This window comes from Phyllopteryx taeniolatus, chromosome 5 (genome assembly GCF_024500385.1).
Source record: "Phyllopteryx taeniolatus isolate TA_2022b chromosome 5, UOR_Ptae_1.2, whole genome shotgun sequence".
Taxonomy (NCBI): Eukaryota; Metazoa; Chordata; class Actinopteri; order Syngnathiformes; family Syngnathidae; genus Phyllopteryx; species Phyllopteryx taeniolatus.
In genome coordinates, this window is record NC_084506.1 from 5,288,316 (window position 1) to 5,304,192 (window position 15,877).

Genomic DNA, 15,877 nt, shown 5'->3' on the forward strand with positions numbered 1-15,877 from the left:
AGAAAAAATGCTGCTAAAAATGAATGTGGCAATACACATTATGGATACAAATCTCCAGCCATTTCTTCATTTAAAATGCAGCTCCTTATTGGTTTAACTTCCAGTCCACTGGTAGTTCACCATCAGGAGAGCGAATAAGGAGGACACCTTACCATTGATGAAACTTAAGCAGTCTTGCCCCTTGGCCTCCCAAGCCAGCCACTGACCTCCTGTCTCTTCTAGAGGAGGGAGCTCTGACGAAGGGGAGGGGTATGGTTTTTCAGTTACTGTCTGTGCCCATCGGGGGCAAAATCTGGGACTGGAGTAACTGGGGTTTTTAAATTTCAGATGCTGATTCTGGCCCACAATCAGCCCAGATTTGGCCCAGGTCATCATCAAAACCTGCATGTGTCCAAGATGACTGGCTTAAGAGTGCAGGGGTTATATAAAGGGAGTTGGGTGGTTGGAAGATAGGGAGGTTTTATGCATGACCAGCTGTGGGAGCAATCTTCGGGAGACAAAAAAGGACCTAATTGGCTTGTTAATAATAGTAATCTGATCCTATAGGCATAAAATACCTGATGAATTGTTCTTACCAATCTATGTCTCTTCTATTTGTCAATCAGTGCTAACTTTAAAGAATATCGTCACGTTCCATCAGGTGTTTTGGGCCTGAGGGGTTAATGTACATTCGTAGCAGTATTATTATTATTTTTTTAATCAATGATGTAATCTGCATTGTGTTAAAAGCGTACAATCTCTTATTTGAAGCATGCAAAAGCGTGCGTTGGTGTCTTCTGTATTGCTCAAGAATGCAAATGTATAATGTAATGATTAAGCCACATGTTACAGAAAAACTTCCGCAGATTGCTACATTATGAGGTCATGAACTTATTCAAGATGTGTGACGCTCAGCTTTGGTCAGTGACACAGGGATTTCAATCACATGGTACAGTAAGCAGAAATGTAGCAACCTTAAAAACTACTATAGGAGCAAAGACAGGACCCATGGCGTTAATGCAATGCATTGCTTTAGCTTTAAACAGCTTCTAATTTATTTTTCCAAAGAATAGCCACAGCATCAGACCTGGGACAACATATCTGATGTAACTTGTAATAACATGACTAGATAAGGGAGGAATTAAATAAACAAACAAACAAAAAAAAGCTATTTATAGCGTTAAAAAATATTGATGTCAGATAGATTGTACTTTGATGTCGGAACGAAAGACACCAGAAAGCATTATCTGTTAGACCAAAGGCTCTTTTTTCCTCATTGCTGATATTTTTATCATCAACTAAATATAGGTGCAGTGCCGTGAAAAAGTATTTGCTGGAGAGTGAGGCACAAGGACGATGTAATACAAAGGTGACTGTTGTCGTGGTACCATTAGTGTAGCAACAAATCTAACCACACATCAAAATAAGAAGAAGGTTATATCGTATGGTAGACATTTTTATATTGCACAGCACTAGGTTAATTACCTTTACACATTGAACCAGAAAGGTTTTTTTTTCCATTAATAAATAAAATCATTATTTAGAAACTACATTTTATTTATATTTACTTGGGTTGTCTTTGTGTAATATTAAAATTAGTTGGTGTAATAAATATGAAACAAAACAATATCTGACATCATATCTGGAAGAGCGCTAGTACTTTTTTACAGCACTGTAGATCAAGTAAATTTGACATGAACTGTTGGGAGTTGCAAGTACCTTGAAAAAAATAAATAAATACAGAAACGTAATATTTAATTTGACTGTTAATGTTTTACACCAACCAACAAGGTTTCTGAGTATTTCACTGGGCTAAAAATACTAACTCTGCACTGGAGTTGGGTAAAATACAAGAGCCATGTTACATGGTCATGGTGCATCTGGATGTCAATACTATCACAAAATGTTTGAAGGCTAATGTTTTTTTTTTTCCAATATAGCTTCATCTCGTGAAAGCAGCGAATCTTTCCATATTTGAAAGTTGCAATCAGTATCACGCCCAAGTCTGATAAAAGCATCGGTTTGATCATCAGCCTAATGATGTGAGCAGCAACAGAAGAGTGGAGAGGAAAGGAGTGATGGAAAGATTAAGGTCAGGGATGCTCTGATGGGGAATAGAAGGTGACAAAATGGGGTTCAAATAAAGACAAGGCTTGTTCTGTTTACCAAATACGCCCTCTGTCAGTCATGGAAAAGAATGAAAGAAAAGAAACAGAAAAGTTGGGAGAGAAAGGAAAGAATGAAAATGTGAAAGGAAGTATCTTTCAGACAACTCTAGCATCAATAAAAACATAGGGCTATATTCTCCCATATGCTTAAGTCAGAAAAGTCACGCAGCTTGGCGTCCATTCTGCCGTGCGCTTAAATCTATCACTTGCGTCTCTTCTGGCCATGTGCGCACTTTGGGTGGAGTAACCCTAAAATGTGGGCGTCCCCTCTCATGTTTGGCCTTGAGTGTATTCTGCCCAAGACTTAAGCGGGTTTCCTCTTGGGCGTTCCAGAGGCCGTAGTCAGTCTCGTGCCCCGGGAACTGCGTGTTTTGTTTCGTTCACGTGCTCGGAATCTCCGACGGCCGCGGGTGGGGCGCCGGCGGCTGACTCGGCACGCTGACGGACACTCGGCCCCTCGCTGAATGCTCAACGGTCGTAAGGTGTCCTGACCATATTATGGCGATCGATGGCGGAACGTCAACATATCATGCCATATTAAGAATTAATTTTCATGCACATGCCGCGAGCGGCATTTTCGTTTCAAACATGCTGCACGGCATCTTGGGAGTTTGTGTGAAAGCACCGCTTACAACAACTGCGGTCATCTTGATGGCACGGCGGTGTGTTACATATGGAATAATTCCATTTATTTTTTATCCATGTTATCGTCATTTAAGTGTGACGCTAGTATGGTTGCTGGGCAACACTGATCAACAGCTGGCTCACTCGCGTTCTTATTGATGGCCTTCCAAATGCGTTCTCTCATAAGCACAGTATTATGATTAAATTACATATATGGCACAATATATAATATAGAGGTTAGAGAACACAAAAACACATGCCCCCGAGGGGCGGTGGTGACGTCTCACAAGTGACCACTAACTTCAGTTTCCTCTATGAGGGTTAACTTCACATTTAAAGTGTGACATAGTCTTCAGGTCGATTTCAAAGGCTTTCACGTCTCAAGAAAAATCCACATTCAGGGAATTCTACCCACCTGCAGACTTCAATGAGTCACACCTCTCAAGCAGTTACGCGCAAACTGGCAAGTTACGCGCGAGTTGTGTGTCAAAAGTCATTATGGCAGAATCCGTGTCACTTGAAAATGCGCAAGCCAGGCGCGTAAAGTACTGACTTACGCACCGACGGGAGAATATGGCCCATAGTGAATATCTTTTATATCAGCTGGATGCTTAGTGTCATAAAGAAGCACATTTCAAGACACAGAAGGTCCAGCCTCCTTTTCCAGAATCCCTACCAGGAGAAATGCCAACATCCCCAGAAGGAATGTTCTGATTGGTTGGGGGAATAACAGTGGGAGTAAAAGCAAACAATGTATTAACTGTCGTGATAAACACACACGAACTCAAAATGGATTATTATCCAGAGGGACGTGTTGAAATTATTTATTGCACTTTCCAATTGCAAAAATGCAAAAGATAGCTATCAAAATAAAGTTATAAAGGTTGGCCATTAACCACATGTCTAAATAAACTCCCACTCCCACATAAAAGATTCAAAACTAAGAAATGTGTCCAAAAATATTTTAAAAGCTCACAAAACATCCATGCATCTCCTTCCAGAAGGAAAAAGATTCATTTTATCACCTGGCAGTTAATACATTTTATGGCTCCATGGGGGATTTGACAACATACATGTATGAGCATATGTTTTTGACCATCCTATTCACCAAGCTACAAAAACACTGCAAAATCCTTTAACATCAAAGCGCAATGACATAACAGTGCGTGAAAAGTACCTTCTTGCAGGCAGAAGACCTGCTTTAACCCTACCTTCTGCTACACCCCACGGGTACTGGCGACCTCTGACCTTCTTTCCATTTACTTCGATTACTACGTTGCTGCCAACCACAGCCAGCGGCATCTTCTCCTGAAGTGAGGTGAAAATATACATTTCTTGTGAGCAATTTGCCGCAAAAAAAGAATTTATTCAGTGGTATCACATTTATTGTACTTTTGTTTGTCACATGGCGATAAACCCTTTACCCATGACTGACATCCCCATGCATCTCATTGAGGCAACAAACTGTGGATCAGTGTTTCTCAACCAGGCGTCTGTCCCTGGTCCCTAGTGGTCCTTGGTGTAATTGCAGGGGATCCGTGAAAAGAAAATACCATTTTACAAAGATCGACCTTTATCTACTTAGACTAAAGAAAGGAGTTTATTATATGATATCCATTGAAATTTCATACTTGTTTTGTTACACGTAGAAAAATCTCTTTTGCTACATATTTCTGAAATCTACTGCATAAACATTCAGTTTTATTACATATTTCTGAAAGCTACTGCATAAAATGCTGTTTGTTAGATATCTCTTCAAACACTGCATAAATATGCTGTCATGTTATGCCAAGAAGCTATTGCATAAGTACAGACCCTTTCCAAAACATTTTAATATCATAGAAAATGTTATTTATTTCCATAATTCTATTCAAAAAGTTAAACTTTCATAGATTATAGAATAAGGGACCACAATTTAAATAATTTCAAGTATTTATTTGTTTATTTTTACATAATTTGGGCTTCCAGCTCCTAAAATCCACAAAATCAGGAATTAAAAAAATTTGAATATCAAAATCAATCCCAAAAAAATAATAAAATCGATCAAAAATATGCAGTTTGTGAACCACTGCTGTAGATGACGGAAATTTATGAAAGGCCATGTCGGCCATATCTTGGACTAAAAAGAAACCAACACAATTGGGATAGAGAAGAAAATTGAGAGTTAAATTGTCTTTTTTTTTTTTTTTTTGTATCCTAGAAAGGCTTAGGCTGTGAAACATGTTAACATGAACACTGTGGATGGGAAGCGTGGAAAAAGGCAAACAGATACCATGTTTTGTTTTGGCCAAAGGCAACAGTTACTGGGGCGTGTTACATGAACGACAATTTCTGTAGCGTTAATCAATGAGTTTGTCTTTAAGCTACAGCTAAAACTGGGGCAAAACTGCAAGCAATGGAAACAAACGAAAGGACAGACTGAGCCTTTGGCATTCTTTTATACTCTCAGCAGATAACTAACAACATTTTGTGGTCCAGTACCTTGATCTTCCGGATCAGCTTGTTGTCCTCATCGTCATCCGTATCTGGGAATTCATAAATTTTGATTTTGTGCTCCTGGATCTCTTTCATAATCTATAGAAAAGGAAATGTTATTAAAGTCTAACAAATGATTTTTTTTTCAGATATTTTGGATGAAACATTTGCAGAACAACGTACAGATTAAAAAGGCAAACATGGCTTTGCTAGAGATCACAAATTCACTAAATAATATGTATAAAACATGTCTTACTTGTTACATACAGTATTTTCTTACAGTTCACAAATACCTGTTTCTTAAAAAGATGGCATTCCTCTGGAGTCAGAGTATCAGCTTTTGCAATAAGTGGAATGACATTGACTTTGTCATGGAGCCTCTTCATGAACTCGATATCAAGTGGCTTTAGTCTGAAGAATAAACAGAGACAAAACCACAAGAACAACAGATATGCAAGGATTTATGGTAATGTAAATAACTGAAGAGGCCCACAAAAAATTGGACTGATTACATTTTTTTTTTTTTTTTTTTTTTCCCTGCCAGGGCACACCTAATTGCATGTGTATAGTACGTAAAGAAATAAAAATGAGAAAAACTTCTTAAGTTCCACTTCCAGACTGGAAGGATAGGAATGAATACTACTTGATTGGGGGTTGACTCGTAATTGACAGAGAGGTGTAGCTTTTCACCTTAAATTCAGGTAATAGCAAGTACATTTCAGTGGGTCACCAGCAGGGGGCCAAAGCACGATGCACTAAAAATTATGCTGTTGCTAGCCTTGACAGCACAACTATTACCAATTTGAAAAATAAATCATAAATACATAAATGAAAATTAAAAAAAATAGGACATGCATAACACTGAATTGCCAGTGAACAAAACAAAACAGTGTCATACTCCTGCTGGACCTCTTTTTTTTTCCTGGTACAGTGTGTTGTAATCTATTTCTGTCCTTTGAGCAAACTCTAATCTGTGAAGCGATCACAGTCGCCCCCAATAGAAAGAGGATGAGAAACCAGATTACACCTACAGTATGTCAAATAGAATTATGGAGTTACTGGATTATAATATACAATAACGTTACCTGGGAAGAAAGTATAGCACATATTATTAACAAAATTCAATAGCAGAATCTGTAATGTCCGTAATACATTTTTTAAATGATTTTGACATCCATTATGCTATTGGTAAATAAACATATTGCATGACTGCTGGCCATAAACTCTATTAGGTAACAACCCTGTATATTAGTGTTTAGTATCATGCTTGTTGGGTTCTCACTTGCACAATTAATGGATATGAAAATTATGGCACTGAACTTCTTTAGAGCGCATACTGCAGACAAATACCTTCAACCATTCTCAATACCTTTCACACCGTCACTGAGTGGGAACTGAGCCCATGCTGCCTGCACCGAAGCCAGGCCAATTACATTACATCATTAGTGACTATACTTACATTTACATATTACAGTTAAATATTACATTGACTATCAATCTTTTTGACGCCATATGTTGTAATACTGCAGTGCGTCAACATGGTTTTCCAGTGTTTTAATGGAATCCTTATGTGCTACATCCAAAACAATTGATTAAATGTTTCACCTACCCGTGTCCAGAAGGTGCAATGAAGTATAGACAGCAGTGGACCCTGTTGTCTGGCATGGATCTGCGGTTCACCCTCGATTCTGCATTCAGGAAGTCCTCACACTTACTGTCAATGTAGTTGATAACTGGCTGCCAACTGAAAAAGGAGAGAATATTGTATCAGCAGAAACATGAAAAAAACAGTCCTATACCATAACAATTGGAGTGACTGAAACAAGAACACAGACAAGAATGCTACTTACCAGTTACTGTTGTCTACTGCATCCCCAAATCCTGGTGTATCAACAATTGTGAGAGTCAGCTGGACGCCCCCTTCTTTAATGAGCACCTTAGACTGCTCCACCTGAAACGCAAGCCATCCATTAACTTAAGACTGCAATTCCAGGGGCGCTCATTATGCTGGTTTTTATCATTTTTAATCCAAGTTCTCATCTGAAAGGGTCATTAAACATCGAAAGGAATAAGAGTACTGAGTAGCATAGACTAAAACTGCAGCGCTCACCCAAAATAATGTGTGAATCAACTGACAAGCTAGATCAGAACACTGAAACCCCCTTTATTGTGGGGGATACATTCCAGACTCACCTTAATTACAGGAGGGGAAAAGCCGCGACAACATGCATTTTTTAAATTATTATTATTATTATTTTTTTTTTAATGTAGTTTTACCCCTCCCACACGCTTTAAAATCATTTTAACGTATGAAAACACACTCTTGTTAAATCACACTTTGAAATTATCCCTTAGTGCCTCATCAGGGTGGCGTCCGGGGGGGAATCCTAAACAGATGCCCGAGCCACTTAATCTGGCTCCTCTCGATGCGGAGGAGCAGCGGCTCTACTCTGAACCCCTCCCGGATGACCAAGATTCTCACCCTCTCTCTCCCTGCGGAGGAAACTCATTTCGGCCACTTGTATACGCGATCTTGTTCTTTCGGTCACAACCCACAGCTCGTGACCATAGGTGAAGGTAGGGACTTCGATTCACTGGTAAATTGGGAGCTTTGCCTTTTGGCTTAGCTCTTTCTTCACCACGACAGACTGATACAGAGTTCGCATCACTGCAGACGCTGCAACAATCCACCTGTCAATCTCTCCTCACTCGTGAACAAGACCCCAAGCTACTTGAACTCCTTCACTTGGTCCAGGATCCCTTCCCCAACCTGGAGAGGGCACGCCACCTTTTTCTGACTGAGGACCATGGTCTCAGATTTGGAGGTGCTGATTTTCATCCCAGCTGCTTCACACTCTGCTGCGAACCGCTGCAGCGAGAGTTTAAGGTCACGGGTTGATGAAGCAATCAGAATCACATCATCTGCAAAAAGCAGAGAAGCAATGCTGAGGCCACCAAACCAGACCTCAACACCTCAGTTGCGCCTAGAAAATTATATCCATAAAGGTAATGAACAGAATTGGTGACAAAGGGCAGCCTTGGCGGAGTCCAACTCTCACTGGAAACAAATCCGACTTACTGTCGGCAATGTGGACCAAACTCTGACACCTGTGGCACAGGGACCGTATAGGGAGTCCGGCACCCCATGCACCCTTCCCGCGCACCCTCGAGGACACTTCTGAGGGTGTAGAGCTGTTCCACTGTTCCACAGCCAGGACAAAAACCACACTGCTCCTCCTGAATCTGAGAATCAACTTCCTCTCCAGAACCCCTGAATAGACCTTACCTGGGAGGCTGAGGAGTGTGATCCCCCTGTAGTTGGAACACACACTGCGGTCCCCCTTCTTAAAAAGGGGGACCACAACCCCAGTCTGCCAATCCAGAGGCACTGTCCTCGATGTCCATGCCACGTTGCAGTGGCGTCAGCCAGGACACCCCCACAACACCCAGAGCCTTTAGGAACTCCAGGCGGATCTCATCCACCCTCGGGGCCCTGCCACAAAGGAGCTTTTTAACCACCTCGGTGACCTCAAACCCGGAGATAGGAGAGGCCGCCTCGGAGTCCCAGACTCTGCTTCCTCTTGGAAAGGCGTGTCGGTAGAATTGAGAAGGTCTTCGAAGTATTCGGTTCAACAACTGCTGCCTTCGGAGTCTTACAGGCCAAAAAGCGCCGATAGGACTCCTTCAGCTGGACGGCATCCCTTACTGCTTGTGTCCACCAACAGTTTCTGGTATTGTCGCCACGACAATTTCCCATCTTACGGCCACAGTTTAGGAATATGGTCCACTTGGAATCAATGTCCCTCGACTCCCCTGGGACGCTGGCAAAGTTCTGCCGGAAGTGGGATTTGAAACCTCTGACAGGGGACTCTACCAGAAGTCCAATAACAGAACACCACTCGGGTTCCGATGTGGTGGTGGTGGGGGGAAGGGTGGCGTTCTTCCCAATCACACCTTTCCAGATCTCGCTGTCATTGCCCACATGAGTGTTGAAGTCCCCCAGCAGAACGAGGGAGTCTCCACCGGAAGGCGGAGGGAGGGTACCCTCTCGCCTCCTGGGGTGAACCCCAATGTACAGGGGGCAATCCGTATAACGACATCTGCTCAGTGCTTCTCACTGTGGGCAACTCCTGAGTGGAAAAGAGTCCAGCCTCCCTCGAGAAGACCGGTAGCGGAGCCCAAGCTATATGTCGAGGCAAGCCAGACAAGCCAGATCTTGTCAGAATTTCTCAACCTCGCACACCAGCTCAGGTTCTTTCCCTACCAGAGAGGTGATGTTCCACGTCCTTAGAGCCAGTTTCTGTTGCCGGAGATCGGACCGCCAAGGTCCACGACTTTGGCCGCCGCCCAGCTCACACTGCACCCGACCCCCTTGGCCCCTCCCACAGTTGGTGAGCCCATGGGAAGGGGGACCCACTTTGTCTTTTCCGGCTAAGCCTGGCCACCAGACGCTCGCAATCATGCCCCACTTCAGGGCCTGGCTCCAGAGGGGGGCCACAGTGACCCGCATCCGGACGAGGGAAAACGAGGTCCAATACTTTTACTGATCATAAGGGGTCTTTGAGCTTGCTTTGTCTGGTCCCTCACCAAGGAACTGTTTGTCATGGGTGACCCTACGAGGGGCGTGAAGCCCCAGACAACTTTAACTCCTAGGATTATAGGGACACACAAACCCCTCCACCACGATAAGGTGATGGCTCCAGGAGGGGGGAACTAAACTCAAGATATCAAAACGTTTTATTATATTTTAAATGTGTATATCTACTTCATCATCTGCTATTTATTCAATCTACAAAGTACAGTGGGGCAAAAAGGTATTCAGTCAGCCACAAATTGTACAAGTTCTCCCACTTAAAAAGATGAGAGAGGCCTGTAATTTTCATCATCGGTATACCTCACCTATGAGAGACAAAATGAGAAAAAAAAAATATCCAGGAAACCACATTGTCTGATTTTTAAAGAATTTATTTGCAAATTATAGTGGAAAATGAGTATTTGGTCATGCATAAATAAGCAACATTTCTGGCTCTCACAGACCTGTAACTTCTTCTTTAAGAGGCTCCTCTGTCCTCCACTCGTTACTTGCATTAATTGGACCTGTTTGAACTCATCAGTATAAAAGACAACTCTCCACAACCTCAAATAGTCACACTCCAACTCTACGATGGCCAAGACCAAAGAGCTGCCAAAGGACACCAGGAGCTCAATTGTAGACCTGCACCAGGCTGGGTAGACTAAATCTGCAACAGGTAAGCAGCTTGATGTGAAGAAATAAACTGTGGGAGCAATTATTAGAAAATGGAAGACATACAGGACCACTAATAATCTCCCTCGATCTGGGGCTCCACGCAAGATCGTACCCCGTGGGGTGAAAATGATCACAAGAATGGTGAGCAAAAATTCCAGAACCACACGGGGGGACCTAGTGCAGAGAGCTGGGACCAAAAAAACAAAGGCTACCATCAGTAATATACTACGCCGCTAGGGAATCAAATCCTGCAGGGCCAGATGGTAAAAACTTTTTGGTAAAAACTTAACTTGTTGTGTTTGGAGGAGAAAGAATGCGGAGTTGCATCCAAAGAACACCATACCTACTGTGAAGCGTGGGGGTGGAAACATCATGCTTTGGGGCCGTTTTTCTGCAAAGCGACCAGGACGACTGATCGGTGTAAAGGAAAGAATGAATGGGGCCATGTACCGTGAGATTTTTCCGTCAGCAAGGGCATTGAAGATGAAACGTGGCTGGGTCTTTCAGCATGACAATGAGGCCAAACACACTGCCTGGGCAACGAAGGAGTGGCTTCATAAGAAGCATTTCAAGGTCCTGGACTGGTCTCCGGATCTCAATGCCTTAGAAAATCTTTGGAGGGAGTTGAACGTCTGTGTTGCCCAGTGACAGCCCCATAACATAACTGCTCTAGAGGAGCTCTGCATGGAGGAATGGGCCAAAACACCAGCAACAGTGTGTGAAAACCTGGTGAAAAACGTGGAAAACGTGGAATAACGGGTAAAATGGGTTACGTACCCAAAGAGAAGAGGATTTCGGAGTATACTAGAGTACTAAAATATTTGATATTGCAGTCCTACATTCAATTCCACCGTTATGGTCCTGTATTTTTATTGTTTCATAAAACCCTTGCTTCGGGTCGCTATGCCATTAACCTCGAAAAAAAATGCTCCTCAAAATTTGAACGTTGCTCCTCTAATGAAGAAATGATTAGCAAAACCAATTTCCCCGAAAAAAAATTCGTGCCTTGCATATATTAGGCATGTTTCTAAATCTAGAAAACTGCCTGCCATTTTCTTTCCATTTCGCTGTGTCAGATTTACGACACACGGATTTAGCGGAGGTGCACCAAAATCGCGTTTCCGGTTTCATTCAAGATAATCTTTGTTCTTTTCTAATGACGTTGTTGGGAAATCCCTAGACCACCTTGTTTTTGAAATTTTCAATACAGATGAGAACTTCTGACAAAGATGAAACTCAATTTCAGCATCCTAAATCACACGTTCATAGGATTCGGACACGATTGAAAACTATATGGTTGTGATGAACTATTATTATCCTTGTTTTCTGAGAAGTTTGAAGTAAATCTGATGATGCGTTTGCTCTCAGTGTGGCCCAGAATGAGATGACTCGAGCGGACGCCACCACTAAAAAATCTGAAAATGGACTGTTTAAACATATTTTCGACTACACTAATAAGAAACATGCAAGCATTTTTCTACTAAAGAGTCAAGGTTTGGTCACACATTTCCGATAGATTTACGTTGATTTCTGGACAAGTAGATTTGGGCCGATTTGCAACATAAAATCCATAAATCTTATTTGATTGTTACAAACTAGAGCTGTCGGGCCAATTATACATTATTCATGCACTCACTGTAGTAGTCTTGCCACGCTGCACTATTTGCATATCTGTTGATGACCAATACTGGCCACTCATGCCAGAGTAGCATCTGCCCCACTTGCACACTGACTGAGGAGTAGCTGCAACATTTGCACAATCAACATTGTCCCAGATTATCGTGGTAATAGTCACTTTAAACTGGATACGTGTAACGGATACGCCATTAAAAGATGACACCCAGCAGCCCAGTCTCGGGCTAACGCCGCGCTCCCCGCCGAGGTAGACGACCACGGAGTGGTGAGATCCAACTTCGCATCTATGCGAAGTGAATTACAAGCCAGGAGCACCAAAGTGAGGCACAGACATCTGGTTTTGCACGCCGACACTAAGTGAATTACCAGCACCAGGAGCATCAAAACGGAGACAAAAGACACCCGGTTTGGCACCAGAACGCTAAATTAATTACCTTCCACCTCCTAGCCAGACCGGGACAATGGATGGGGTACTAGCGACACCCACAGGTGGCGGAGCGCCACTGCAAACGCGGGTTCACTAACCACAGTCTTCACTGGACTTGACTGGGAACTAATATTTTAAGAACTTTACATGAACGCCACGAGTGACTGTATTTCTGCAAACTTGAATGTCTGATGTCGAATCTTTTGTCAACTGAACCAGATGAAATATTTCACCCCACAACACGAATGCCACATTGCAAATATTACAGTGTTCTCAACAATCGCATAACATTTGAAACATTCGTTACCGGGATTAAAGAGGGTGGGCGTGGGACAATGCAAAGGGGAACAATGGTCTCGTTATTTTAAATCCAAATTAATATTTTATTCCACTGGTTTTAAACCATAGATTATGATGAAATTCAATTCTAGAGGCGCGGTCTGCCTTCCATTTGGTCAAAAGAGACCAGCCTCGCTCTCTGAAACAGATAAAAGGCTGAAGCTCCTTGGGCGCTCTCTCTCTCTCTCTCTCTCTCTCTCTCTCTCTCTCACTCACTCACTCACTCACTCACTCACTCACTCACTCTCGTTCCACCTGCCAAAGGCCTGGCCCAGCCCGGGGAGCCCCCAACCTCACCATGAGGTAGCGGAGGCTGGGAGACACCCAACTTCCCTGCTGCGCTGCCAAGCGTGGACCGCAGGGAGCACCTGCCAGCTTCCCACAGCTACCATTTTGGGTGTGGGGCAGTTTACGGGCGAGGCTCTGTTGGGAAGGAATTGCCACTGCCAGGGCGCCGGCCCACCTGCACCTTATTCTAAAGCTGATTTGAGTATAGTTTTCTTTAATTAAAAAAAAAATTAAAAAATAAAAACTTCATAAAACATCCCATAATGAAAAATTAAAAACATTTTCAGACAGTTGTGCAAATTTATTGAAAATTTAAACATTTAAACAATAGGTACAGTACGTAAGTATTCACACCCTTGGCTTAATATTTTGTTGAAGCACCTTTGGCAGTAATCACAGCCTCAGGTCTTCTTGGGTATGTCTCTACGAGCTTGGCACACTTGTTTTGGGACATTTTCTCCCATTATTCTATGCAGATCCTCTCAAGGTCAGTCCGGTTGCATGGGTAGCGTCGGTGGACAACCATTTTTAGGTCTTACTAGAAATGTTCGATTGGATTCAAGTCCGAGCTCTGGCTGGGCCACTCAAGGTCATTCACAGGCTGCTCCTGAAGCCGCTCCTTTGTTATCTTGGCTTTGTGCTTTGAGTCATTGTGTTGGAAGGTGAATCGACGCCCTAGTCTAAGTTCCAGAGCGCTCTGGAGGAGGTTCTCTTGAAGAATTTCTCTATATTTGGCAGCTGTCATCTTACCCTCGATGCGGACTAATCACCCAGTTCCTGCAGCAGAAAAACAGCCCCACAGCATGATGCTGCCACCACCATGCTTCACAGTAGGGATGGTGTTAGCCAGGTGATGAGCAGTGCCTCTTCTTGTGACGTTTGCAATTCAGGCCAAAAAGTTCTATTTTGGTTTCATCAGACCAGAGAATTTTGTTTCTGCAGGTCTGAGAATCCTTAAGGTGCCTTTTGGCTAACTCCACGCTGGCTGCCATGTGCCTTTTAGTGAAAAGTGGCTCCCGTCTGGCAACTCTACCATAAAGGCCTGATTGGTGGAGTGCGTTAGCAATGGTTGACACCTTCTGGATGGTTCTATCTCCGCAAGGGAACACTGGAGCTCCGCCTTAATGACCATAGGTTTCTTGTTTACCTCTCTGACCAAGACCCTTCTTTTTAGATTTTTTTTTTTTTTTTTTTAAAGAAAACTATACTCAAATTAGCTTTAGAAAAAGTCTAACAGCAAAATGTGGAAAACGTGAAGGGGTGTGAATACTTTCTGGTGGCACTGTATATTCTCTATGGTCTGAAGGAACAATGACAATGGCAATGACAATGGAGACTTTCTCTGCCTCTTCTTGCTCTTAATTAGGATGCTTCTCTTCCAGTAGACTTCAGTGTTATCCGGCATGTTGCCGCACAACATTGTACTACACTAAATGTGTGCAACTCTCAATTTGGACTTGCCTATATACAGGATGATTAAAAAAAGAATACGTCGAAATCATTACGAATTTATTAAGTTTAAAAGCATTGTAATGGACTGAATCAGTGGTCATTTGATAGGGGAGTTACCAAGTTTGATTGGGTGTGAACATCACCGCTGTGGTGACGTACTCCTCTGACGCCGTTCAACTGTCAAAAATGATGAAATTTTTTTTACACACAAAATGGCGACTCCCCAGCAGAAAGCGTTTTGTATGCTTGAGTTTGCGAAAACAAATGCCATTGTCACGTGCTTTCAGACGTTTTCTTCTGGGGGTATGTTAAAGACAAAGTTTATGTTCCACCACTTCCAGCAACTATCGATGACATGAAAGATCGAATAACAGCTGCAATCAACACGGTGGACCGCGACACCCATTCTCATATCGGCTTGATGTTGTTCGTGCTGCCGGTGGTGGCCACACTGAGCACTTGTAAAACATGAAATAAAAAAAAAAAGATATGTACAAATGTGTCCAAGCTGGACTTTTCTATTGTTTTTTTTGTTTTTGAAATATTGCGTGCTGATTTTGGCGCGTTCTTTTTGAATCACCCTGCACTTTAAAAACCCATTTAAAAAAAAAAATAATAAACATCTATCACTTAAAAATCTGCAATATCGCAGTGGTGCGAATGATTAATGTGTTAATGCAGGGGAACACTGTAGTATAAAATGTGGTATGTTAAAATGAAATCAAATGGGCGGATTAGCAATCCACTTGACAAAAACACATTTTTAACACACAAAACAAAACAGCCTAACAGGATCAATTTAACTCTCCCATTTGATGTCAGCACAAACAACTCCATTCCTCACATTGAGTAAACGTTATTTGTAAACCCGTACTTTTGTTTGCTTTTTGTTTTTTTTTGGAAGTGGCAAACAAGCCCTACTTGAATGAGGTGATTTTTAATTTTTAATTGACTGAGAGGTCTTCTGCCTGAAAAAGTTTGAGAACCACTGGTTGGGCATTAAGTGGGCTAAGCAAACAACTTCTCCACACTTGAAATTCAAGAAAGCAAAAACCACATAAACCACATAAAATCATTGTTTCACCACACAAGTCACATATGTGCACTTTCAGTCTGCCTATTGTTGATCTACAATTTCCTGCAGTTACTCTGCTGAGGTCTTACGAGCCACATACTTTCACAAGGACATCTACTTATTTTAGGATCACCCCTTTGACTAACTGCAGCACTCATGTTCTAAAA

At 42.4% G+C, this 15,877-nt stretch overlaps 1 protein-coding gene across 4 annotated transcripts in view; it reads right to left on the bottom strand.

The window, feature by feature from the left end:
- Positions 1-15,877, bottom strand: part of LOC133477605 (septin-7-like) — a 72,548-nt gene that overhangs the window by 16,965 nt on the left and 39,706 nt on the right. For 2 of the 4 annotated variants that reach the window (XM_061772499.1, XM_061772497.1), the window contains exons 4-9: positions 7,097-7,197; positions 6,856-6,990; positions 5,540-5,657; positions 5,253-5,345; positions 3,983-4,079; positions 2,146-2,157 (exon numbers count right to left, since the gene is read on the bottom strand). In XM_061772499.1, coding sequence (XP_061628483.1) covers positions 2,146-2,157; positions 3,983-4,079; positions 5,253-5,345; positions 5,540-5,657; positions 6,856-6,990; positions 7,097-7,197 — 556 coding nt within the window. The remainder of the gene's footprint in view (positions 1-2,145; positions 2,158-3,982; positions 4,080-5,252; positions 5,346-5,539; positions 5,658-6,855; positions 6,991-7,096; positions 7,198-15,877) is intronic. The other 2 variants (XM_061772500.1, XM_061772498.1) reach the window with 1 other exon arrangement.